The sequence below is a fragment of the Manis pentadactyla genome, chromosome 10 (assembly GCF_030020395.1).
Source record: "Manis pentadactyla isolate mManPen7 chromosome 10, mManPen7.hap1, whole genome shotgun sequence".
Taxonomy (NCBI): domain Eukaryota; kingdom Metazoa; phylum Chordata; class Mammalia; order Pholidota; family Manidae; genus Manis; species Manis pentadactyla.
Genome location: NC_080028.1, coordinates 106,153,765 through 106,180,952, shown reverse-complemented (window position 1 = coordinate 106,180,952; position 27,188 = coordinate 106,153,765). Strand labels below are relative to the sequence as shown.

General features: G+C 59.1%; 1 protein-coding gene across 1 annotated transcript; it reads right to left on the bottom strand.

Moving 5' to 3' along the window:
* Positions 1-2,522: 2,522 nt before the first annotated feature.
* Positions 2,523-27,188, bottom strand: LOC118922502 (mitotic spindle assembly checkpoint protein MAD1-like). The gene is made up of 4 exons (XM_057488012.1): positions 26,958-27,188; positions 25,012-25,219; positions 12,565-12,755; positions 2,523-4,779 (listed from the first exon to the last, which is right to left on the bottom strand). The coding sequence occupies exons 1-4, from the start codon at positions 27,186-27,188 to the stop codon at positions 4,690-4,692; spliced, it is 720 nt and encodes a 239-aa protein (XP_057343995.1). The 3' UTR covers positions 2,523-4,689.

Genomic DNA, 27,188 nt, shown 5'->3' with positions numbered 1-27,188 from the left:
ACACGGAGGCCACACACAGAAGCCCAGGACCCATGAGTTAATGGAGTAACATGTGAGGGCAGAGCATCCACCCCAAAGGCCGTCCTGGGTCCTCTGGTGTGCCATGGTGCACCAGCACTGCTGAGGACATGAGACCAGGACCTCTGCCAGGGGTCTGCACACAAGGAAGGCCACGCTTCCCACTCAACTCCAGGGATCGCGGGAGCCCCCTGAAGCCCCGGAGTCTCTGATGCAGCCCACCCTGTGCATGTGCAGTGCTCTTCAGGGACTTGTTCTGGGAAACAGGGACAGGACCTACCTTCACCTTGTAGAAACTCAGAAGAATGGATAAAATATACACATGAACTGTTCACAGACACTGGACAAGTGGCTGCAGTGGTCCCTGAGGAAGAAGACAGGTAAGGTAGGCCCATGAACATCCCGCCGACACTGCAGGATGACGTGCGGGTGCATCTCCCACAGTATGGCAGTCTTGCCATGAGTTGAGGACAGAGGGCTGGACTCTGGGGGCAGACAAGCCCCACACTCTGGAGGCCGGCCCTTGAACAGCAAAGGGCACACAGGGTGTATGCAGCTCCATGGGCACAGGGGCGTGGCCAGCAAACAACCCTAAAGCTCCCATGGGCCATGAGGAGTTTCTGGAGAGCACCCAGGGCATTTACCAGAGGCCCCAGAGGGTCAGCCTGGCAGTGGAGTCCAGCCCTAAGACAATCCAGATCAGCTCTGACCAAGCCTAGAAACAAGCCCTGAAAGGACGCAGCCAACCCACGATAACTCAGCTGTCTGCCAGAGGCTGGGAAGTGTCTTGAGACTCAACAGCACCATATCCATGATGTCCAGCACACAACCACAGATGACTAAGCACTCAAAAAGGGAAAATGCAACACAAAACCAAGGGATAAATCAGCCACTAGAAGTAGGTCCAGAAATGAGGGAATTAGCAGACTCAGACTTTAAAACAACAAAATCACAATCAAGGATTTAAAAGACAACATGAACACAATGAGGCGCATGACAGTCACTTTCCAAAACAGCCTGTAGCTACCTTCCAAGACAGATCCACACCCTATGTGGTCTTCTCCTGCACCATGCGAGGGCTGGTTTGTGTGAGCAGCAGATGGCAGAAGAAACAGTAGTTACTTCCAAGATGAAGCCTCCACCTTGCACTGGCTCCTCCATCTCTCTCGACACTCAGTCTAGGGGGACCCAGCCACCATGCAGAGACAACACTCAGGCAGCCCTACGAGAGGCCCCTGTGGTAAAGACAACAGTCATGGAGTGAGTTTGGGAACAGATGCCCCGGACCTCACCAAGCCTGCAGAGGCCTACAGTCCAGGCCAGCAGCCCAACTGCATCTTCAGGAGAGACCCTGAGGCAGAACCTATCCAGCTAAACTTCACCCAGTTTCCTGACTTACAAAAACTGAGGTAACAGATGTTCATTGTTTTAAGATGTTAAGTTTTGTGGTAATTTGTTACACAGCAATACACAACTAAAATGAAGGGGAAATTAAGATACAAAAAAAGAACCAAGTGGACCTTTCAGACATGGATGAGACTAACAGCAGATTAGACATGCTAGAAGAAAAGGTCAGTGAACTTAATGACACAGCAACAGAAACTATCCAAACTGAAGCACAGAAAAGAGATTCTCACATTCACACAATGTGAGCATCAGTAGCCAACAGGATAAAACCAAGTGATTTTACATATGTGTGACTGGAGTCCCAGAAAAGGCGGGAGGAATAGAGAAACAATATTTAAGGGAACGATACAAATTTTCCACATTTGATAAGTCACACCCACAAATCCAAGAAGCACCATGAACACAACAGGATAAACACAAAGAAAATCTACAAATCAGCTGGAAGAAAACAGACTTTGTGTACATGAAGGACAAGGTCAGCTTGCTACCCTGGTAGCCTCCAAATCTTGCTGTGCACAGACTGAGCACAGCCCTGGCCTGGGCTTTTGCAGAGCTTCAAGGGCCTTGTGCTTGGCAGTCATGTGCCATCCCCCTCGGGCTCAGCCTCCTGCTCTGCCCCTTCTGCCATCAGGCCTCTTCTCTGCCAGGGGACTCGGCCCTGGCCTGACCCTGGGCTCCCAAGTTGAGGGTAAGGGAAATGCAGACAGTGCTGAAGGGAAAAGGTGGTGTTCCTGGGGGCTGTGCGGAGGAAGAGGGAAGCCACATCAATGTGGGGGGCAGGGTCTCCCCAGGAAGCAGAAATAGCACTGCTGACTGTGGGACCCGGGCCCCAGTCTGCTCACCTCCAGGTGGGTGGCGGGAGCTGCCCCTGCATTCCTGTGGGTGCAACACCATGAGGGTACTCTGTGCTACCCCAGGCCTGTGGCACCAGGACTTCCACTGGGAGCCACACTCAGCTCCCTGAAGTCCTACTGCTTTGTGCAGATTCAGAACAACTCAAATAGGAGCTGGAAAATGGTCGTACCTGGAATTAGATTAAACTAATAATAATCAGTCTACTAGGAACATAGTCTGAGGATATATTCGGAGGTGCAAAGAGTGATTTGTACGAATGCATTATCACCACAATACTGTTTTATAATAGGAAATAAGTAAATAACAAATAGAGGAACTAGTTGAATGTGTGACCAAGAGGAAATATATTAAATAGATTATGGCCCCACCACAAAATTGCACATTATGGAAACATTGGCAGAGAGTGCTCATGATCTAGTGTCAAAGAAGCAGAAACAAACTACACATTACGGCCTCTATTTGACCAGAAAATAAGTGTGAACGTGGAAACCCATGGGGACACTGGCCAGAAACCATCAGTGCTAACAGGGAGGTGACGTCAAGAGGAGACGGGGTCATGAGTGATTTCAGTTTTATTCTATACGCTTCATTATACTCTGATGTATTTTCTTTTATTATTAGGAAGCTACAGATACTAGTAACTCTGTGTTTGGTCAACAGGTAAGTGGCTGGCAGCAAGGAAGGTGACTGAGCCCCAGGCTTGCTCACAGTCCTTGGATCTCCTGCACTGGAGCCTCTGCCTGCCTATACCTGGTGCTGGGGAGACATGCCCCCAATGTGCACCAGCCCCCTCAGCCCCCAACTACGAAGGTCTGGAAGAGGGTCTGCAGCTGCAGGGCCAGGCCAAGGTGGTGGCCAGGGAACAGCAGGCCCCACTCACCACCCCTCCCCGCTAAGCCCACCTCTACCCAGAATCTCCAGATGCCAGCTTGAGGCCCTAACTTCCTTTCTCAGAAACTCCTTAATGAGCTCCTGCTGCTCTTAGGAAAAAGACGCAGCTCTCTGCCCCATGCTTCAAGGCCCTGAGTGCCCCAGGCCCTGCCCCCTCACCAGCCTTCCCTTAGACCATGCTCCTCCACAATCCCTGGGGTTTATCCCTACCCACCATTTCAGTTTGGAGGACTCCCTCACCACAGGGCCTTTGCACCAGCTGCTGGAATTGGAATCAGCTCTTTCCACTGCACTGTATTGTTCACACTGTCAGGAGCCCACTGACTGCTGGGAGGAGATGGCTCATATTCTTGAGAAGAAGCTGCTGCCTAGTTCATCCCTGGTTTCACTCCTTGTTTTTGCCAGAAGTCATGGGCCTCTTCCCAAAGGCTTCCGGTGACGGGGAATGCAGCACTCACTACATGCCAGTTGGCTTTGTGAATTTTCACCTGAGGTCGGTAAGCCTTATGCTGAGCTGAAGGCTGTGTCCTGGGATCCCTCTGCTCTCCAATCCTACCTCCAGATCCCCAAACAGTCAGGCCCAGCAATATATACCACCAAGCAGTGGCTCTGGGGTGTCCTCCAGATAACACAGCCCTGGCCTCTCTCACCCTTGTCCCCAGAGGCTGGTGTGTCTGGGCAGAGAGGAACCTGGGCCACGACTCATTTTATGTGGCTGCTTGGACATCCTGAGTCATTCTAATTCCAATGCCTGCTCAGCCTGGCTTCCTCCATTGGAAAAATGAAAGGTTTTGAAGTCAGCATGCATTCAAAGCAGCTCTATTTGAAATTCAGGAGACCCAAAAAAGGTAAATTCAAATTAAAGCATCTACCTAGATCTCACTGTTACTGCAGGAGATTGGAATGCGCTCCCGGCCGACTTCTTCTGAAAGGTACCTGTGTGGTCCTGACTACCTGTCAAGGGAGGAGGTGAAGGAGGACATGCTCAGGTCCCCCCGGCTCCTCTGTGGAAGCCCTCAGACCTCCAGTTCCAGCTCACTTGCTTCCCTCGGCCAGGCCTTGGACCTGGGACCATGCAGCCCCCATGAGCGGCAAACAACAGAGCAGAGCAGAGACAGGCTGGGGCTGGAGAGACGGTGGCTCCAGCTGGGCCCTGCCTGGCTTGCTGAGTGACCCTGACCCTTCCTGGCATTGGGCACCCACCCAGGCCCACCAAACGGGCTGTGCAGCCTCCTCTCAGGCTCGCTGCTCGCAGGCTGCCCCGAGTAGCTCCTGCCTCAGCTTTGTGCCGCACAGAAAGAGGAAGGCAGCTTGTTGTGGGTCTGGATGCTCGACCACGGCCATGCACTCAGACGAAGAGCCATGGTCACTGTCAGTGCCCCAGAGGACATGTAGGGCTGCAGGTGTCAGACAAGTGGGTTCCAGGTCAACAGCTGACAAGGGATGCTGCACTGCGGAGATGGAGGAGAAGGCTGCTGCTCTTGGAAGCCGTCCAGCAGGGCTGGGCCTCCAGAGCCCCTAATTCCTCCCTCCTTCAGTGAAGAACCATTGCCATGGCAACCCCGGGGCACCCACTCCTGGCTTCGTGCTCTGGCTCCAGCCCTGCGCCTGCAAGACAGGGCCACCGTGGACTCCTGGGCCAGGCTGCACGGACCTCTCTCCCACAGCCTGAGGCTTTCTTTTCCTCTTGGCATTGTCTGAGCCCTTTCTCTTGCTCCAGCCCCACCCTGGGGCATCCCTGGTCAGGGCGGCTCCTCTGCACGAGGCATGCTGGGGGGCAGAGGACACCCCGGGAAGGCCCTCCCAGGCCTTGGTCTCTGGCCCCTCCTGCCTCTGCTGCCCCATGGCAACTCTTCCAGGAAGCTACTCTGCATAGGGCTGTCCTCTCAGCCTTCACATGCCCTGTCCTGGTGAGCCCCCGAATCTGGTGGCCTGCCATGCCCATTAGACAGAAGCCCTGAGGGCAGGGGCTTGTTCTGGGTCTCTGGGGCCAGTGCAGAGCCTACAAGATGGCAGGGCCATGGCCAAGGACGCTGAAGGAGTCTGTGCTCTGTGGCAATGAACGCACAGGGAGGGTAAGCTGGCAGGTCTGCTCTGCTAAAGTACAAGGTTGCTTTAAGAGGAAAGACCCAGAAAGCTGGAAGGACAGCAAAGCAGACACTTCTTCAGGGAGTGAACCATCCTTTGCAGAGCTTGGCTGGTGTCAACATGCTCAGTTGGCCACCAGGTGCACTAGCAAGGGCCACATGGCACGAGGGGAGCAGGAACACGGCCATAAGAGGCTCAGAGAGAATGGCTATGAGGGGCAGGGGCTGGTTCCCTTCCACGACAGGAGGGCAGCAGCGGGGCTGTGGGAAAGCCAGATGTACTTGGGGGTCCTCAGCCTGAACCTCTGTCCTGAGAGCTTGGGCAGGGTCCCAGCAGGAAGGGATCTGCAGGAAGAGGCCAGAGAGGGAGCAGGGCCGTAGTCCGTGGTGACATGGGGAGGCTGGCCATGGCCCCTCCTGTCTCAGGCCAGCGCCTCCCAGGGACTGAGTGGGCTTGCAGCCATAGACCTCCCAGGCAAGCAAAGGTTCCAGGAGGTGACACCATACGTCTACCTCCCATAGCCTGCCCATGCGTCTGCTTAGGAGGCTCCAGTGACCACGGAAGGGGCTGCCAGGGTGGAGCAGGTGCTGGGCCACCCGCAGGCAGGCTGGACAGCAGGATGGCATACCAGGGCCCTCCCAGACACTTCTCTGACCTGCTCTGTGCATGCACGAGGCCTTTGCAGCCTTTGAAATATCCTCAGACTGTTCCTCTTGGGAAAAACAGGGCCCCTGCAGGCTCCATAGCACAGCGTCCCACCACTGCGGGGAGTCCCTGGAGCATGTGTGAGCTTCTCAAGGCCAAGCCCCAAGAGCCATTCTGTCTAGGATGCCAGGTCCCATCATGACCCAGGAGGCCATCCCCAAGCATGCTGGGAAGCCATGTGAAGGTCCCACGGCTCAGTGGGGGCAGGTGACAGTCATGCCTTGGCGGCTCTGGCCCAAGGTCCAGCACCTTTCTACAACTTGACAGGGGCCATCCTTGCAGCAAGGCCCCAAAAGTGTCTCAGGCAGCAGATGCTCCCCAGATGCTCTGGGCCTGCCCAAGACACTATGGGGATGCAGGCTGGGCCGTGGGCCAGGACTGGGGAGGAATGAGCCCTGAGGAGCAGCTGCACCGCCACAACAGCCCACGGCAGGCTCCTGCTCACCCCGCCACCTGACTCGTCTCCCCCTCCTGCCCGCTGTGGGCCCCAGGACGGGCCCCAACAAGATGGGCTCCCTGCCCAGGTGCTTGGGGTGGCCTGGCTCAGGAAGGACTCCCATCAGGGCCCAGCTGGGAAGCACGCCCTGAGGAGAAGTGGTCCCATGAGGCCGGGCAGAGGAAGCTGCCTTGGGGCTGGGCTGTGAGCTCAGTTGGCTGTGCAAGACGCAGGAAAGGAGCAGGACCCCCCAGCAGGAGCAGCCCATGGGGACGGCAGTCCAGGGCCAATGTGCCCCCAACCCACCCAACCCACAATGAGCAGAGCCCCAGGGGCAGGCTGGCCTCACATGGGTCAGACTCTCCTGTGGGCAAGGGAGTCCATGCTGCCTGTCACGGGCTTGATGCCAGAGCCCATGGCCCTCACTGCAGTGAGAACCTCCCCAGGGCTCAGGGCTCAGGACTGAGGAGCTCCAGCACTTCCTGAGGCCTGGGGGTGGGGGGGTGGGGGGGCCAGGTGCAGGCCCTGCCACAGCGTGTGCGTTCACAGGGTCACAGGTTACACGTACACACAGCTCCCCTCATCCATAGAGGACTGTCCTACAGTGCTGCTGCCCCCGAGAGTGGATGCTACCACCTCCTCAGTTTACAGGGGTGGAAACTCAGGCTCAATAGCAAGGATCACGGAGGCCATGCTGGACACATGCGTGGTTTGTCTAATTCTAGGATCTGTGTCCTGTCGCCTTGCCTGCTGTGTTCGAAGGCGTCTGTGCATGTGGCTCTGACTCCAGGATTCAACTGCCTGTTCCTGTAGCCAGTTTTCTCCTGGGTGTGGGAGCATCCCTTCCCTGGTCTTCAGGAAGGAGGGGAGGAAATTCCTCATGACCTATGGTGACACAGCATGACAGGGAAGAGGAACAGGGCTACGAATATGGCCCTGCCCACACGGAGTGCCTGGAAGCTCTGCCCACCTGCACGGCCCAGTGGGCATCCCCTGCTGCATGTGTGCAGCAGGACAAACCTTTCCAAGACAACTATGAAGGCTTTGGGCCTATTTCTCCTCTCGGGAGTAGCTGGGCAGCAGGCCAGGCCCTTGCTGCGATAAGCTGGAGCTGAGTTCCTATTTCTCCTCAGAGTGGCACCCCCAGGGCAGGCGCCCTCCCCCCCAGGCCCATCTCCTGGAGCAGGGCTGTGGGCTGAGCCCAAACCCTCTATTACCCGGAGCACATCTGCAGAGCCGCTCAGCCGGAACAGCACGCCGCTATTTCTAACTCTGTCTTCAGCCCCCTTCCTGCCCGAAAAATCATCTCTGGGAAATAAAATTACCTAAACTGAAGTGGCCAGGCGGCTGCCCTTCACTGTGACCCTTCCCATCCTGATTCAGCCACCACTAAGCCCATCTGTGCGCTGGTGGTCAGGCCGTGACACGGCTGGGGGACTGGTGGGTCCCCAGATCCTGCGCCTTGGGGCTGGTCTCCGAGCCCGCTCAGGCCCAGCAGCTCAGCTCGAGCCGAGATCCTCCCTCGGGGCCCCACGAGGGCTTGGCTTGCCAGGGAAACCCTTCTGTCCCCAGAAGGCCAGAGTAAAGGGGACCCAAAGAGCATCGGGACAAGCTCATCACAGGGGGGAGACTGAGCCCTCAGAGAGTGGCCTGCCCAAAGGTGAGATGACTCCAGGGTGCCCCACACCCCTCCTGGGCCCTCTGTAAAGCGCTGGGGGAGACGCTCCCTCTGCCTAGGTCCCTGAAGGTGGCGACAGTCTGGAGGCAAGGTGGGACTAAGGCAGTGGCCACCCAGTCCCTGTGGCCAACCGGCCACCATCTCCTTTCCTCTTCAGAGCTCCCTGTCTGCGGTGCACCCACAAATCTTTAGTAGCATTCTTCATCTGCTAGGCCTTGATTAGGTGGTGGCCACAGGCACTTTGACCCCTCCTGGGCAGAGCCCAGCACTCTCAGGGCCAATGAGCAGGAGGATGGCAGGGGGCTCTGCTGGCAGTCGGTCCTGCCTTCTAGCACTCCCAGCCCTGGGGGTTGGGGGGAAGCCACAAAAGGCCACTCGGCCTGTTTCCTTGGATGGCCCCCCAACCTGTAGGGGTAGAGCCAGTCTCCCTCCCCTTCCTTCTCCTGCCATCCAGCCACACACCTTGGAGAATAAGGACACCATGACTCAGTGGTCTTGTCCAACAGCCACTGTGGCTGGAAAAGGTCAGGCACTTGGGGGAGGGCTGTCTGGGCACTGTGCCAGGTATCAGGGGGCTTCCAGGCACTGGGGGAGGGGACTAGGCCTAGGTGTCAGGGATCAGCCCGCCTTGTGCCTGGTCCTAGATGTTCTCTAACGTCTAGGGAAGCCGGTGCTGCCGGCCCAGTTACATGGAAACTGCTCCTGATTCTCCAAGGGATACGGAAACAGCTCCTGCTTCCCCACTGCAGTCCCCGCTGCTCCCACAGCTGGCAGGGGCCCTGGTTGGTGGGTGGTTGGCGCTAAGCCTGGGGAAGAGAAGGAAAGGTCCAGAGGCTGTGAGGTGCTGCCCGCACTCAGGCAGGAGGGTGTCTGTCGAGGGTTCACTGCTCAGAGAAAGAGTTCTGACGTGCCCTGAACCCTGGGGTGGACCCCTGTGCCGCTGTTGGCGCCGCTGCATCAGGCACTGTGGTGGGTGCACGTATGGGAGCTCTTTCACTGCTGACCCCTGACCTGCAGACAAAGAGACCGTGGCGCAGCAGCGTCTGGTGCCCACACGATCACAGGAGGATGCAGGACGGGCATCTATGTGCACCCTTGCTGTCCCCACCCTGCTCTTCCCAGGACTTGGCAACACCTCTCCCCCAAGGCTCTGTCCACTCGCCTTTCGGGCCAGGCCCTGGCCAGGGGCTGAGCAGGGTGCCTGTGGCCAGGCAAGATCCTGGCTACTGTGCAGCCTCTGGTCAGCCTCGGGAATTCAGACCTGACAAAGAGGGGTGACTGCAATGCATGCCGGGGCCTGGGGTGGTGGGGTCTGACTTAGGAGGGACTCACTGCATTGCATTTGGGGTCTCCCACAGGTGGGGGGTAGGCAGGGCCCCCTGGGGCCAGACAGGGTGGTTCCCGCCTCCAAGGAACAGCTCATCCAGTGAGCAAAAGCCACCTGTGGAACTAGCCATCTGGAGGGCAGGGCTCCCACATCTGGGGGGCACCTGCAACCTGACCCAGGCCTTGTTGCTGGGGTGGGACAATCTGACCAGGGGGACCAGAGACAGGCGTCCTGTGGGCAAACGTGGGCCCAGATGAGCAGCTTGTGTCTGTCAAGGGTTCACTGCTCAGAGAAAGAGTTCTGACGCGCCCTGAACCCTGGGGGGTACCCCTGTGCCGCTGTTGGCGCTGCTGCGTCAGGCACTGTGGCGGGTGCATGTATGGGAGCTCTTTCACTGCCGACCCCTGACCTGCAGACAAAGAGACTGTGGCGCAGCAGCGTCCGGTGGCAGAGACAGCGGCGGTACCAACGCTCATGCACCAAGTCCAGCCCGTCCCCAGCGTCACCACCTCCATGTCCACAATGCCCGCCAACTCCTGAGAACACAGCTCTTTACAACAGGCAAAGTCCTTCTGTTGCTTCACCTGAGCCTCCCGACAGCCCCGTGGAGCCTAGGGAATGAGCAGCCTCACAGCTGGTCACCGTTCGGAGTCACGCATCCAGAGGCGGCAGGCTGCGCACACCTCATGCCTCCTGAGCCGCATGGTGTGCTGGGGTCACCTGGGCAGAGCTGGTGGCCCAGCAGGGCAGGCGGGGGGAAACCACATGGACATCCACGGACGGCTCATCAATCAGCCTTCCACTGTTGTCCCCCCAGGGGCCAGCCGGCACACCCACTCCTCATAGCTGGGGGCCGGGCCTGCAGCTGATGGCAGGTGGCAAGGACCCCGGGACAGGCAGCTGCAGGGGAACCCAGGAGGGAGGGAGCTGAGGGTCAGAGGGCCGGCAGGGGTGTGAAGCAGGATGTACAGGGCCCCCGAGAGGGCCCCCAGGTGGGACGGCGCCAGTGTTACTGCACCGACATGCAGCCCAGGCCTGGTGTGAGCCTAGTGTGCTCATGCACTCCTGGGGCCTGCGAGGGCCTGAGCAGAGCCAGGTCGGGGAGAGCCTGGGGGTCTGATGGTTCCCCCCACCCCTCACTGCCAGCCTCTCTGGGTGGCTGTCCAGAAAAAGAGGAGAGGCTCCCCTGGGCTGTGTGGCTTGTGGCCTCTGCATCACTTGCTCCCATTCCTGGGCCCCCTCCCTGCCCTCCTGGCCCCCAGAGCTTGCAGGGCCACACGGGCTCAAAGGTGAAGGGGAGCTGGTGTTTCCACCAAACTGTTCATGCTGGAGGGCCAGGCAGGGACAGCCCTTGAGGAGCTGGAGGTGGCCCAGGTCGTCTGTTCTCAAGGGGATGGGGAGCAGTGCTTGGGAAAGACGAGCCACAGCAGAGCAGGATGAACACTGACCATGGCTGTGTAAACATAACCAACACGCCCGTGCCTGTGTGCAGGAAACACTGAAGGGGGGCATCTGCAGGTCAGAAGCAGTGGGTTTCTTGTAAGTGGGATTATAAGCAAATCATGTTCTTTGGGACTTTCAACAACCCTTACACACTAATACTTTGGAACGTCTTCCAGGCTTTTGTAAGATCAGCCATGTCAGCTGACCAATACTCAAGAACCTCATGGAAACTGGGTCTCATAATCTATAAACGTTGGTGAGCAATACACTAAATAGCAGCTGATCACGAGAATTGCACATCCCCATTCACTGAACCTTAAACCCCATGGGGTCACTGCAGCTTGCTGGGCACCTGTCAGTAATCCCAATTTACTCAAGCATGTGTAGAATTATGCGAAAGGGACGCACATTTCTGACGGTTCACTGACAGAACGCTGCTCCGAGCGTTTGGGTATTATATTTGAAGTCCTAAGGGCTCCAAGGAGTGAAAACTGGAGACTGTGACTTGAGAAGCCAGAAACCTAGAAGAGACTCTGTGCTGTGCCAGGGAGCAAATGTGGGGCTGAGCCAGAGGCCGCTGGGAAGGAGGGAAGCTGAAAGGGGGAGGCCCTGGCAGCACAGAGCCAGCCACAAGCCTTCCAAGAGTGACTTCCTTTAAGGGGGAACCCAGGGGACCACCTCCCTCCATGACAGGACCCAGGGCCCACAAACCCGGGCCTGGCCAGCCCCTCAGCTGGAAAGCAGCAGGTGGGCATGGGGGCCCGTGGGGAAATTCACGACTGCACACAGAACGCCTCTGCCCACCGAGCTCTGCATGAGACGTACAGGTCACACTGGCCTTAACTTCTTTACAAAAAGGAAAAAGGTTGGTTCCTTGTTCATACAACGGGCAGAGGCAGCAGTCGGCCTGTTCTGCACAGTGGCCTTGCTGCATGAAGGCCTCCCCGCTGGTCCTCAGCGCCCCTCCTGAACGGTCGAGCACCAGACTGGCGCCACAGCGAAAGGAGAGGTCAGGCCGGCAGGTCTCCTGGGCCTCTGGTTCATGCTGCCAGCCTCCTGGCCCCTCCAGTCAGGTGCTGGCCCCACCTGCCATAGGGCCCTACCAGCTGGGCACACTGTGGGTGCTCCACCGCCAGGGCCTCCCCAGACGTTAGCTCGCACATGATTCCACAGGCCCAGGGCTACCCCCGACTCGGGCCCCGCCCTGCCCAGCACTACACACTACAACACTTCCCAGAGACAGTTTGGGGCCAGCACAGCAGAGAAGCCCCTGCCCTCCCGTCTGCCTGCAGCTCCAGCCCCTGCCTCTCAAGCAAGCCCGAAAAGTACGCGCTGGGGAGCATGTCCTGTCTGCACACGTCAAGGCCCCTGGCTGGGGCTTCTGGGCCTGCTGGCACCGCCTGGCCCAGCACTGGCCTCTCCTCATTTATGCGGCCCTCCCTTGAGTACCGTGGACACCAAAGGCCACCACTTCCCCTGCCAGAGGGCTGGGCCCACGTGGCAGTGGGACGGCAGACGCCTAGCGAGGCCGGCTCGGGGCTTGGCTGGTATGGCTTATGGGAGGCCCAGGGCTGCAGTAAAGCTGGTGGCCATGGGCCAGCAGAGCCCCTACCTGAGCTATCCTGCCTTCCTGAGGCTGTCTGGCTGAAACGGATCACCCAGGGGGCTCATGACCTGGCCCCCTCCATGCGCTGCAGGCTGCCACCAGGGCCCTACCTTGAAAATGAGGCAGTCAGCCTTGTGCTCGGCGTACATGGATGTCAGCCGGTACTGGCTCTCCGTGGTGACATCTATCTGGTAGCCCGTGAGCGCGTAGCACACTTTGCGGAACTCCTGGATCTTGGTCTGGAACACCTCCTTGAGCCTCTGGTTTTTTAGCTCAGCACTTTCCACCTGCTTCTTCAGCTCTGAGGGAGGAAGGGGGGAAGGAGGTGAGTCACTGGCCAGGCCGGAGGCGAAGGGACAGTGCTGGGGTCATCAACCCAGATGCCAGGGTCAGAGGTCACAGACTGAGAGACAAGGAAGAGACAGGGTCCAACCTCGAGCCACATCTGCCCCAGGGTGGGCAGGCCACACGCCATCTAGTCTTGAAGTGTGTGCTTAGATACCAGCATGAAAAGAACCGGCTAACAACAGCCTGACCTTCACGGTAATAATGAGGAAGTTACTCTGTTAAAAACCCTAACTAAAGAAACCGGTGACTCTGAAGGCCAGATACCTTCCCAGCTCGGAGGTCCGGCTCCTTTCAAAAGGGTGGGCTCTTGAATGGTAGCACAACCACGGCTGCCCCAGGTCAGCAGGTGATGGTTTGAAATGATGGGGGGCTGGACCTGACCCCTCACTGGCAGACATCAGGGAAGAAGGCCAGGGGGCACTGACTGGGAACCCAGATCCTGGACTGTGGTCCTGGGCCTGCACCCCTCACCTGAGGGCTGACCAGCGCTCCCCTGTCTGTAGCCGAGTCCCTGCTGGAGGCCAGATGTCCACATCCATGGACCAGCATCAACAAGTGGCAAGGGAGGGTGCTCGGGAGCAGAAACTGTTGGAGATTCCTAGTCACACTGCCCTGGGGGCTCCCCTGCCTTCCACCCGGTGGCAAGGCCCCTGGGTGTAGACAGGCCCCCTGGGCAGCAGGATATGGGAAGCCACCTGGGCCCACACACCACAGGCCTGCCTGCCAAGGGTTATGGCCAGGCAGGGAGAAGCCAGGGGCGCAAAGCCACATCAGTAGGGTACACAGCTATTACTGCGAGCCCCTCACCTAAGATGCCTTCCACATAATTAGGCTCCATTTCCTGTGCATCAGTAAGGCTGGCTCTGCTTGAGGACATGCAGCCGTCTGCTGCCTCCAGGGCCTGGGGTTACCCTGGGAGGGGGGTACCCCAGCCAGCCAGGGTTTGTGAGTCCCAGGAACCCCCACCCACAACCACCACCATGGTGACAAGGACGGTGGTCCCCCTCCTCATGGTGTGTCCTGTGCCAGTGTGGACGCCGTGTGCAGGCCTGGGGCCCACTAGCTCCCTGCTGGAGCTGAGGACAAGCAGCACCAAGTCGGCCAGGTTGACATGAGCAGATGCAGCCAGGAGGTGAGAGGGACAGGGAGCCTGCATGTGGACAGAAACCTTCCCCAACCCTCCCAGGAGGCATGCAGCTGCCTTCAGAGGCTGCTGCAAGGCTCAAGCTAGACCCTGGGGCTGGGCCCATGCTTACTGATGGCAGGAGCTTGCCAGCAACACGAGGGGGCCAAAGTGCCTTGCAGCCACTACATGGCTGTGAGGTGGGCACAGGTTCTCTTCCCATTTCACAAAGGGACACGCGAGATTGACCGCTGGCTGCAGATACATGGCAGAGGGAAGGCCATCCACGCCACACCAAACTCCCCACCACCTCACTGCCTCTCACAAGCTCTGGAACGCTGAGCACACATTCTGGATTTTGTCTATACTGTCTGCAGCTCTGCAGGCAGCCTGTGACTGGCTATGATCCGGTTCTGAACAAGGAATCCTGATGCCAGGCCACAACTCCTTCCCAGCTTTCCACAGCACACGGAGGGACCAAACTCAGTGCCTATGTACCCAGACACGTCCATCTGGCCAGGCGCCTGCCCCTGCCATCACCCAGCTCCGAGGGCCTGGAGGACATTGTCACTCTGGAACTGAGAGCCTCTCCACTGAGGCCACAATGCGGAGCCCTTGATTAATTGAGTAATCAGACTATGAAACCAAAGGGTAATTGGCAGCTCTGACCCCAGTGCTCCTCCCTGCATCCGTCAGCAGGTGCAAAGCCTACCCTAGAAGGAATGACGCACGGACTGAGCTTCTGCAGTGGTATCTCATCCCCGCCAGGGATAGCGCTGCCTTTGACAGACCTCGGAAGTCCAGGGGGAAGGACCACATTTTGGTAATGAATGCAGCCTGACCTCAGAGAAGGAAACAGCCCCTCTGCGTAGAGGTGACAGCACAATGCTACCTGTTACCCAGTTCATGGGGTCTGCAAGCACCTGGGGGTTCAGGTCAGTGAGTGAGGTGAGAGGCGTTACCTGCCAGGCCTCACCTGGTGGGTCACCAGGCATGTCTCTCAGCTGGAGCCTGGCCAGCACGGCTCAGCGGGGAGACCGTGGGTGGGTGCTGCTCGGACTCGGCGCACAGCAGTGTTCTGACCTCCTGCCCAGCCTCATGGTTCAGTCACTTATATAAACATGAATGAATAATTCACACAACGGTTTGGATTAAATAAGTAAAAGATGGGCCTTCTGCCTTGGAAATGCCACTGCTCATGTAGCCTCTTCCCTGAGCGAGCTGAGGCTTCCTCTGGTGGGGCTGGTGGCAGGTGCATGTGGCGCTCACTAGATGCTCCTCCGGAGCCCCAGAGGCCAAGGGCCAGAGACCCCCGGGGTCTGTGGTGACCCTGCTCTGAACCCACCTGCAGGCAGTAACAGCTGCACCACCAGGGCCTGGCAGCCGCTCTCAGGCCTGACCTGCTGGGGATGACCATCTGCAGGCAGAGAGCCCAGCAGAGCAGGCTGGGAGCCCTGCCAGGTCTGTTGAGTGCTCTGCAGAGCCCCTGGGCCAGCCACCCCAGGCTTCACCCTGCCTGTGCACAGCGAGGGCCTCAGCCCTGGGCCAGGTCCACACACTGGCAAACACTGCTGAGCCAATGTCCCTGGCTGGGACCTGCAATTGGTCCTCTCTTGTCTTTCTTGCGCTTTGACTCTGGCCCCCACCACGCCGGCCGGGGAAGCTGCCCACAACTGTCTTCCCCTACCACGCCAACACCCTCCTCTCACCCATGCCACATTGCCCCGGAAACCCTGGGCCGTCCTCCCTCTCCAGCCCTTTGCAAGGGCTCTGTGCAGGGACAGGGGACAGGGAGGGATGCGGGGAGATGGCCAGGACCCAGGTGTGGGGGGGTGGGAGGAGGCTGGGGCCTCTGAGCAGCGCTATCTGCTCCAGCCCAGCAAATGGGCCAGCCCAGACCCACTGGCTGCCTCCAGCCACGTCCCCAGGGCCACATGATGCTCTGATCTCCAGCCCCCATCCACCACCCATCTCCAACACCTGGCTCCTCCTGGAATCACAGAAATCAGCTGTGTGAGCTCTGTGTGAAGGACACAGAACAAAAATAAACCACATGCTATTATATAAAGGCTGGCGGGAGAAGAGATGTCAGGATGAAGGAGCGTGTATGGGCACATCTCTCTGGAGATCCAGTTCACAGCCTGAAATCTGGAGAATGAGGTGGGGAGAGCAAGCAAGAGGCAGGCACACAGAGGCAGGGGAAGTCCACGCAGCTGCACCGGCCGGCAGAGCCCGGCTGTGCCTGTGAGCGTGCAGGCTCTGCCACGGCTGACCCATGCCCTGGGATGGTTCAGGCCTCTGGGAGCCACCAGCACCCAGCACTTCCCTCTGGATGCCCTTCCTGAGGGTGCTGAGAAGCACAAGCAAAGAAGACAGCAGTAGAAACACTCTTAAAGATGTGAACAGCTCTTGGGGAGAGGCCCCAGGGGCCTGTGAGCCTCCTTTCCTGTGCCTGCTCTGTGCCTACACATGAGCCAGGGCCACATGGCCTCTGGGCACGGGGTGCTGCCCTGCCGGAGACCCTAACAGGGCCTGACCCTGCATTCTGTGGGACAGATGCAGCTCCAGCACCGCTATGCACTTGGGGTGCTACAGCTTCTGCCTGTTCCCTGGGGCAGGCTGAGTCCAGAAGGGCTCTAGCAGCAGAGCTGCCCACCACCCACTGGGGACCCAGCCATCCTGGGGGAAGCCAGCCCCTTCACAGCGGAGGCAGCTAGTGTTGGAGGGTGGGCCCCACAGAGGGCAGAGCTGGGACCAGGATATGGGTCGCAGGACCCCAAGATCCCCCCGGGGTCACTGAGCTCTGAGTAGCCTCACCCTGGGCCTTCTGTTCCTGGGGTTCCTGCTCCTCTTCTGTCCTGTGTGAGGGCCCAGGTTGTCTGCACAGAACTCTCAGCTCCTAAGGGAAGATGTGGTCAGAAGAAAGTCTCCTCCTGTGGCCGCCAGGCCTCTGCTGAGTGACCTGGCCCACCACCTCTCCAGTTCACTTGCACAGCTTTACTTTATGCTCAGGAGGCACTGCTGTCCTGCCGGTCTCAGGGCCTTTGAACACACCTGGAGGAGCCTCTGCCCTGAGCTCACTCACCCATGCTGACCTCAAAGTCGCTTCCCTGGAACAGAGGCGGTCGCTGCCCTGTATTCCCAGCAGGCACTGCACTTCCTGCCCAGCGTTTATCATCACACAACAGGGTATTTAAAAGAATTCTTTGGTCAATGCTTACTTCCCTCACGAGAGCGTACACTCAGTGGAGGTGAGGACAAGGCCCCTGTCACATCGTGTCTCCAGTGCATGTCAACAACCAAGCACAGAAACTGCGACTGTCATTTCTCCATGACCCTAAACCACACCCACGAGCAGAGCTGTAAAGGCAGTTTAAACAACGTAAACACCCATGCGGGGGGTCTCCCTGCAGATGGCAAGTGGAACGTGTTCATCCTGCTGCCTCCTGGAACACGGTGAGACGGAGGAGAGGCAGCAGCAGACGATGGGCGGGCAAAATTTCAGAAGATGGACGGCAGCCGGGCAGAGGAAGCTGACTCGGCAGAGCTGGTGCTGAGGCTGCAGCAGCACAGCGGTGGCAGGGGCACGGGTGGGGCGTCTCCAATGGTGTCCGCGGGCAGTCCCGCTCTTCCCAGATCCCAGGCGGCAGCCCTTGCTGGAAGAGCATGGGGCCGTGGTTCTCACGCACAACAGAGCAGTCCCAGAGGTCCGGCCCCAGCACTGAGGCCCGGGAATTGCCGGCCAACCTCCCCACCCAGAGGGTGGCCACGTGGGGGCCTTGCTGGCTCCTATGCGGAGACACAGGGGAGGCCCACCGGGCACTAGGGCACTCCTCCTGTGGACAGAGTTAAGAGCATGTTGAGAAAAAGCAACTTGGAGAAGACGGCATAAAAGGATCAGCAGCGACAACTCCTAAGCGGCAGGCAAGGAGACGGCCTGCGCAGCCTGGCAGGGGGCTCCCAGTGCTGAACCCGTCACAGACATCCTGGCAGAGCTGGCAGACGGCACGGTGCCTCCCAGGAAGTGCCCCGTTCAAATGAATCAGGGATGGATATAGTAAAACAAGAGATTTTGCCCAATATCAACTAATGGATTTTACATAAAGAGATGACAGAACATGGGAAGGGGGAAGTTACTGTGGAGTCACACAGGACAGACACCCAGAAGTAAAGGACAGGTCTCTCCAGCACCACAGATAGAGAAAAAGCTAAAATCTTTAGGGAAAAATTCCTGGGATCCCCAAAGCTCTGGGTATCCAGGCAGGCATCTGATTCTCAGGGACACCACCCACAGCAGGTCACAGGACTGCCCGGCGGAGGGCCCCACCACACTCCCACCTGGAAGGCTGCCCTTGGTCAGCACCCATCAGTGTGAGAGCAGACAAGGGCCGTTCCCACACATGCAGGGCCTGGAGACGAGCCCCTTCTCCTTCTCAGCTCCTGAAAGATGTGCCCTGGATGCAGACAGAGTCAAAGACCAGATCAGGAAATGGGACCCAGCTTCAGGAGGTGCAGAGCCACCCTGGGAAGGCAGGTGAAGTGAGTGCTGGGTGGGTGGCTGAGGGTGCAGGCAGAAGCAGGTCCGCAGGGGGGCAGGGCACGGGGTGGGGGGACACAGCCAGGGAAAGAAAGTGATCCCAGAGCCGACGGAGGGCCTGCTGCCTCTCGAAGCTCCGCAAAAGGTGTGGCCACTCAACCAGAGGGTCGAAGAGCAACCAGGCACTCTGGATGGAGAACCAGGACGCGGGAGGAGGAGCGCAGCAGGTGTGGGACGGAACAGCCCCAACCGATGGGAAACACAGCCGCAAACCCTGACAGCTGCAGACACGGGGCGTCACGGGGTGCGAGCACCCAGCACAGGGCAGGCCGAAGCTGAGGCACAGCCAGAGAGGAGTGGGGGCAGGAAGGCAGGCAGTGCGCGCCCACAATCCCGTGGCACCAGAAGGCAGAAGGCTGGCCCGCACCTCAAACCGGAGAACGTCTGCCTCTGCGCAGGCCATCCGAAAACGCTCCTGGGCACATCCTTGTCCCTACAAGCACGTGCTGACCACAGAGCTCCAAGGGGCTTCAGCCCAAGATGATGGGGGTCAGAGCCCAGGCAGAGGAGGCACTGGCACCCCCAAAAGCAGCTGGTGCTGAGACTGGACCCCAGGAACGGCCCCTCCCCTACAGCGGACAGAGGTCGGGGAGGGGAGCTAAGGGGAGGCCTGCCCAGGCTCCGGAGGGGGTCCCTGGCAGCCGAGGGGGGCGGGCCCAGGTCAGCTTCTGGGGTAGTTGTTAAAGATTCCCTTTGGGGACTCAGGCCAGAGTCATTTTTCTTTCTGAAAACTGAATAAAAAACACTTAGCTGGTACTAAAACTTTCAGGCTTTGAAAACCACCAAAAATGACTGGTATTTCACCATCAGAAAAAGCCCTGTGAGCCCAGGCTGACGGGGGGGGGCAGCTGTTCCCAAGCTGGGTCTGTGGCAGGGACACCAACGGGGGCGGTGCAGGAAGCCTGAGATGGGCCAGCCACGAGCCACGGGAGGGTCCAGGGCATCGGGGCAAGGGTGTCGCAGGGGCAGGGGTGCCACCGCAGCCCCAGCGCTGCCTAGGCCTGCCGGCGGTAGGCATCCTCGGCCCCTGGCCCCACCCGGCTCAGGTGCCTTACACTCAGGAGGGATCCTCGGGGCAGAGAGCTGGGCACGCCTCTCCCCAGCGGCAGGCTCACCCACCTCTCTGCCACTTGCCGAGCTGGTTCCATGGTGTTTCCTCAGCACGGCCATGAGGTGGGCGAGGGCCTGGCTCCACGATGGGGTCAGGCTCAGAAGGGGGTGCACCGGCTCTCACGGTGGCTCTTTGCTCCCAAAGGGAGCTGTCTCTGCTGGTGCTGAGCAGCGGTGACACAGCTGGATCTGAGCACCAAGGCTGAGGCGCTGCAGGCCCCTGGGGTCAGGGGAGGCCACGCAGCTGAGGGGTGCTCCCCCAGGGTGGTGGCAGCTGACAGCCCACTGACAGCCACCCCCTGGGACCTCTCGGCCCACAGGTCCTGCATCTTCCACAGGTCGGGGAGGGCAAGCCTGGAGCCAAACTGGCCACTGGATGTGGGGATGAGCAAGTGGCAGGGCCAATGCTCGCACTCTGCTGAGCTTTGTTTCTGAGTAGGCCCTGGAAGCGCTGTGGGCTAGGGTCAAGGTCCTCAGCTGGTCTGACCCCTGGGTCAGAGGTGCTGGCAATGGAGCCCAGGGAAGCATATGCTTGGTGAATAGGTCTGGAAGGAAGACATACTGTGGGTGCAGCGGCCACATAGGTGGGAGCCCGGGCCTCGGGGAGCTCACGGGAGCAACTGTGGGGCAGGCCATCGGGTCTGGAGATAGGAGAGGACAAACATGGTCCCACAGTTTGGTTGCTGGGTTAGCGGCCCACCTCTGTGAGGGGCACATCCCTGGCACGGCTGAGTACTGGGCTTTGCTGAGGCCACAAAATCACGCTCACATAGACAGGAAGCCCACATGAGGGTGGAGCTGCCAGCATCCTCATCCTCACCCTTCCGTGTGCGAGGCCCAGCTGCGGGGCTCAGCTGGGCTCCCAGTGCCCCACAGGAAGGGCTCCAAGCCTCCCGGCAAGCAGTGAGACCCTTGGCTCTACTCAGGCCCAAAGCTGGGCTGGCCGGGGTTGAATTATTCGTATCTCGTAACTTCTAAACTATGTCAGTTTTACATTTTTAAATATTTAATAATTAGGCATCAAATAGTTATGTGATTTCATTAGCACCAGTGGGAGCCAGCTCTGCAAAGTTGGGACTGTAGGTCTGCATCCACGGGCCAGTGGCGGAGGGAGACGAGCTCTCGACTGGACCGAGGCCCTCGGCAGGCCTTCCGTGGGACACCACATGTGGAAGAGCAGGGCCACTGCCTGCCCTGGCACCTGCATCCTGCCCGCTGCTCTTGGAGGCTGCCTGCTTAATGCAGATCCAAGTAGCAGGAGAGGAGAGTAGTTGTTGGCATGTGCATGGGGCACCCAGTCGTTCTACAGGTCTGTGAGCCGCACCAGACAGGTGTGTAAGGGCACCGGCCTCCTTGCACAACAGGCAGGGTAGGAGGCCTTCCCAAGGGGCGTGCGGGCTGCCACTGTCCACAGCTGCTGGATTCTGTGACAGGCGGACAGGAGCCTCCCGCCCACCAGACACAGCCCTCTGCCACTCAAGCTGGTGGCTTTGCTTGGGGCGCCTGGAGCCAGGGCTCCCCGGCAACCAGGGCTCTCCATTCTGAGCCCACAGTCCCCTGCTGGGCCCGAAATTGCACATTTTACTGACAGAGAGAGAGAGAGAGAGGGAGAGAGGGAGAGAGAGAGACACTCACCCTGGAATTACATGCAGATGAGCAGCCTGCACCCACCACCAGGCTGCCTGGCAGATGCTGCCTTGGGTAAGCACAGTGCTGGCTTTCAAATGGGGCATCTCTGTGTGATTAACAGCTCACTTCGGCAAGCAGCCTGTCACCTTGCACATAAATGATCTGAAAAGACACCAGCAATTACAGCCCACCAGATTATAGGGTGGACAAGTCCCGGGTGACAGGCAGGCACTAATGTGGCATCATATTCTCAGGAAACCTCCCTCCCTGCACCGAGGGCAGAGAGCAGTTGAAGCCCCAGGGGACGGCCTTCCCCAAGCTACCCAGGCGCCAGGCGCCCACCCACTGGCTCTTCAGGCCCGGAGGACCCGCGGAGCCTGGTGGGAGGTCTCCACCTGCCCCTCGTCTGGTCTTCAGAGTGGCCCTAGCGGGAACACCCACCTGACAAATGCGGGACAGACCCAGAGGAGGTCGGCACCCTGCTCAGCATCACCCAGCCTGATGATGAAGAAGCTGGAATTCAGCCAGGCCACCAGGGTGGGTTGGGTCTCCCGGAGGCCATGGGCAGGGACGCATGACTGGAGGAGCCACTCCTGAGTGCCAGGTGCTGCCTGGCTCAGGAGGGCTGGCCTTGGTGGGACGTTGGGGCCTTCCTGACCATGCCACCCCCAGGTGCCCCTCCCGGTATCTTCACAGAAGCCACTGGGCCCTGACCCTATTGTACTTACTTATCTGTTTGGTTGTTTATCACCCATTTCTTCCAAATGAAGCACCCTCCCCATGAGGGTGGGGACGTTGGCTGTAGTGCTCATGGGGCCCGGGCAGTGGGACCCAGGAAATGCACGCCCACTGAACCCGGAACTCAAGTCATGTGCACTGGCTCATCTCAAGCTTTAGATCCACCTGCCAAGTATCACCACATTCATCCCCACAGGCAGGGAACCAAGGACAGTCAGAAGCAAAGTGCCTGGGGTGTGCACTCGCACACACGCACGCACGCAGACAGTCATAGGCAATGCTCACATACATCACAAGCATGCACATGTTCACATACACCCACCAGAGGTAGAACCATCCAGGACAGAGCAGCACCTGGTAGTTACGTGACATGATAAACCCCGGACATGGACCAACAACACCACTGAACTCCTTTGAGCAACTTCCTGCATGTGTGCCCCGGCAGGTGGCCCGCAGGGGCTGCTGGGCGGGATGGCGTGGGAGTCCTGCTCAGGTATGCCGGCAGCTACATGGCCACCCCTAGGGGCGTCTGCACAAGCCTGTGGCTCTCTGTCCACTCTGCGTGTCGATGTGTTGGTGATTTCTGACGGCGGCTCATGGAGACCGATTCCCCAGAAGGCGGGCTCTCTCAGGAGAGGGAAGCCTTTTCAGAGCTCATCTTTTATTGACTGAGTCATTTTTGAGTCAATCTGTCTGCTTTCAGGAAGACAAGATTTTAAATCTTCTCTCTCTGCCTCCTTTGGAGCGTGGCAATCCCTGAAAGCCTGCTACCGCAGCCAGGCCTCAGATCTGACATGTGATGACTGCTTTAGGTAGTGGGAGATCAAGGAGGAGGAACCCAGAATCGGTTCCGTGGCTGAGCAGCCCAAAGAGAAAAGGCTTGAAAGGAGGCCAGGCTGAGGGGTGGCAGACAGGCAGCAAGCCAGCCCTCCAGGGACAGGGGGGAGGCCCTAAGGGACTCCGAGGGACAGGGATGAGGCCTTCGAGGCAGAGCCAGGCCTGGGGAAAACCCGCCGGGAGACACCTGTGTGCAAGTGGCTTGGCTCTGCCTGTCAGAAGGGATGCAGCAGGTGCACACATGCAGGGCCGGGTGGGAGGCAGCGGCCTGCAGGTGGCCTCTCTGTGGGGGGAGGAACTCCCCGTCAAGGCCCCTGGTGTTCCCGGCGGTTTGGGGACCACTGTCCTTGGGCCATGTGCCAGAGCCACACTGCTAACTACGGCACATATGACTCCATCTCACCATTCACAGTGGTGCAGCGTGGCCAGCAGTGCCGGCTCTGACAGCCTCTGCCAACACGGGGCAGAGGCTCAGACAGGCGAAGGCTTTGTCTGAGGACATACAGGACAAGGTGGCAGAGCCAGGCCTGGAACCCGGCTCGGCTGAATTCTGCCATGTGGAGCAGAGTGTGACTCCCCTGGACGAGCAATGATGAGCACGGCGTGGCCCCATCATTGGGGTTCAGAGGACAAGGCCACCGGTGTGGCGGCCCTGTCCTGCCCCCAGTCTGCCCCGGGAAGCCCTTCTCCTGCCAGCCTTCGCTGAGCTGCGCAATCCAGCAGCCTACTGTGACCTACAACACGTCACCCCCCAGCCCTGCAGACACCATGGCAGGGCAGGAAGGGGCCAGGGCATGGCAGGGTGAGAGCAGGGTACGTACAGGGTGAGAGCAGGGCAGGAGAGAAGAGGTCAGGGTGTCCCTCCCGTAACTGTCGGGGCTTTCAGGGCTCCCCTGGTGCCTGCCTCCCCCTCAGGCTGGCCCCTGTGCCCTGGCCCACCCACCTCCATCCAGGGCTGGGAGTCCTGCTATGCCCATGAACACGGGCTCTGCCTGATCCTACTCGTCCAGTCCTGACTGTCTGTCGGTCAGAGAGGAAATCAGTATTCCAGTGGATGGAGGGGCAACCAAGACAGGCCAGAACTCAGAACTATTTCCTCATTTGGCAAAAGGACTTTGCAAATGTCAGGCAGCTGAGATAACGCAGGTGGGCCCTACATGATCGCCAGGGTCCCAGTCAGGGGAGGGGGTAGGTCAGCGGAGGATGAGGCAGGTCTCCAAGCCAAGGAGCACAGCTGCCTCTATGTGCCTCTAGATGCTGAAATGACAACAAAACAGAATAATCCTGGAGAAAAAAAAACAATGAAAAGCTGGGGCTCTGAAAGATTGATAAAATGGGTGTGAGACTGGCCTGTGGCAGATGAGAAAGACGGGCTGGCCCTTCCGGCACAGACCAGCATGTACACTGCCACCACAGAGACCAGATGACTAACATGGAGGACAGGGCTTTGTCTGAGGAAAACCAACCAGGGCATGCATGAGGCAGACGTGGAGAAACAGCAGCGACCCCCCTGCAGACATCCCTGATGACCTCGCCAGGGGCAGGGCCTGGGGGTATCGCCAGACCTGGGGGCTAGGGTGTCAGCACTGTGTTCTGGGCATGGCCAGGGCCCCTCTGACCTGCAGCTGCCCAGTGGGTGGTGACCCCAGAAAGCAGCATTGACGGACAGCACCCCAGGCCACGTGTGGAGTGGACGCTCCCAGGGCCAGACTGGCAGTCGTACGCTCTCTGCAGCCTGGAGTGAGCAGACTCCAGCAGCCACTGCGCTCAAGGCCAGGGCCCTGACACACAAAGCCACAGTTGGGGGTGAGGCACGTCAGGAAGGCAGTGTCCTGGGGCCTAGCTCTCATGCTGTGCTGGCCACACCACAGAGGGCCTGCTGCCTGTGAAATGTACTCAGTCCCACGAAAAGGGAGGTGGGACTTACTCATGACTGATGGGCACACATGAACTGACGAGATCAGCTTGTTTTTATGGGTCTGAAAGGACCTCAGCCACTTTTTCTCCACTGCGGCCTGAGCTCCTTCCTGAGTCCCTGGGGCAGGCCTTCTGCACAGACCCCAGTCCAGCACCTGGCCCTCACGGGGCCTGCTGCCCACACAGGGTGTACAGAATGGACAGACTCACACACAGACACTCATCACCCCGCGGCCACCCAGGCCAGGGAGGGTCTACCTGCCACCTCCTCAGATGACGGCAGCCCCACGGCGACCTCCAGGTCGGCCAGGGTGGGGTGGCCGCTCTCCAGGGCATGCACGAGCCCGCACAGCCCCCTGCACTCCTCCTGCAGCTGCACGCAGTCCTCACGGAGGCGCTGCCTTGCCGTGCTGGCTGGGTTCATGCTCAGGTGCAGCACCTTGGTTCTGCTCTGGTGATAGTCGCCCTGCAGGAGCACAGCAGGGGGTCAGCATGGCCGCTGGGACCAGGACGGCAGAGGAACCCTTGGTGCCCAAACAGGGTGAGCCCAGGAGACGCTCGTGGCGGACTGGCCAGGGAGTGCGCTGGCCTTCCCTGCTGGCTGAGTGGCTCGCGCCACCTCCCTGGGCCCTGGGGCCTCATCAATAAGGTGAAGCTGCACCACTTCACTTACCTTGAGGAGATGGAGGAGGAAACAGATACCTGCCAGCGTGCCTCTGGGGCCCTGTGGCTCTCTGCATGTACAAGTACCCCTCTTGTCTTCTTAGAAGCCCACACACATCTCTCAAAATGCCTCACTTCCTAAACCTCCTACTGGCAAATATTCTAATGATCAGGTGCCAGCCTGAGACACAGCCCTTGCCAGGCCTCCCGCGGACCCTTCTGTCTCAAGGCCTTTCAGGGCAGGACATATGGGTACACTACACTAACATAAACGAAAACTTGCAGGAAAAATGTGATGCCTTCAGAGTTCCTGGACACCGTGCAGCCCCCTTCCCCACAGTTAAGGCTCCACACCAGCCACTGGCCACCATCCGGGAACCCACGTGAAACTTTGCTAATCCATCTCATCAGTGTCCCCACCTGCCTTCTGTTCTAGGCCCCACCAGACCTTGGGCCGCCTCTCTCCTCGAGCCCTGGGCTGTGATAGCTCTTGGGCTTCCTCTGTTTCGAGGACCTTGATGGTGTGAGCGCAGCTCAGGTGTTTGCAGGATGTCCCTCCACCAGGTGGCGTGGGCCTGGATATGTCTCAGGATGACCTGGGCTCGGGGTTTGTGAGGGGAAGCCCCCTGTCCTCCCATCACCTCAAGGCGACCTTGCCCCCTGGCTGAGCTGTGATTGGGGGTCTCCCCTGTGGGATGTGCCCCCTCCTCATCCATGACGTCCTCCTTGGAAGGAAGTCACCATGCACAGCCTACTCCTGAGAGGGTGGGGTCATGCCCTAAGAGCACTGTGTCTGCTATTTGAAATTTCCGTGTGTGGGGATTCATCTTCCCCACTCAGGAGGTCATTTATTTACACTTTGTGGGCCTGTGGGATCTGTTTTCAGCTCCGGTTTTACCCTGGTGCCCTTTATCTTGTTGCTTTGGCCATGGGGAGCTCTTGCACTTGGCCCTGTGGCCCCTGGACTTGCCCCTGCCATGCTGGATTCTGAGCACTGCTCACTGCCTGGCACTACAAGCTGCCCCAGCTCTTCCTGTATTTCTTGCTGCAGCTTTAGAGCCAGCACTTCTGCAAGGAGCCCTGGTTCCTTTCCCTGGACAGTGATGTCAGAGCCCAAGATCAGGGTGCAGTGTGCTCCCAATGCTAGCTGGTGGCATGGGGCTGCCTCTAGGCCCCCTGCAGCTGGCAGAGCCAGGAAGCACATGCATGTGCATGAACCCACACACGCATAATGGCATGACCAGCCCTAAGCCACACACACGTTCATGCTGGCGTGCCCAGTCTGTCCCCCCAGCCTAAGCCCAGCGGTCACTCATCTACAGTCTCTGCCACTGTCTTTCCTGGATGCACAGAGCTGCAGTCACACAGGGTGAACTGGCCCCTTCACTCAGCAACGTGCATTTCAGATCCCTCTGTGGTTTTCATCCCTCCTCAGCACTGACCGCTACCCCATGGCACAGATGCACCTTGCTGATCCACCCACTGCTGAAGGGCACGTTGGTTGCTTCTAGTCTGGGGTGATGAGGAAGGAAGCTGCTCACAGCCACGCGCAGGTTTCGGCAAGGACGCAGCTGCCACATGGCTGTGTCTTGCTTTCCCCAGCACAGCAGGAACACAGGCGTGCCTGCTGCCTGGGCCTCTGCCTGGCTCCCCCTCCCGGGACACCTCTGCTCCACTGCAGCACCCATGGGAGGCCCGTCTCCTGGTCGGTCATAGCTCACCCTTGGAGGAGCAGCGCTGCAGCCCACCCGAGCGGACACAGGCCCACTCAT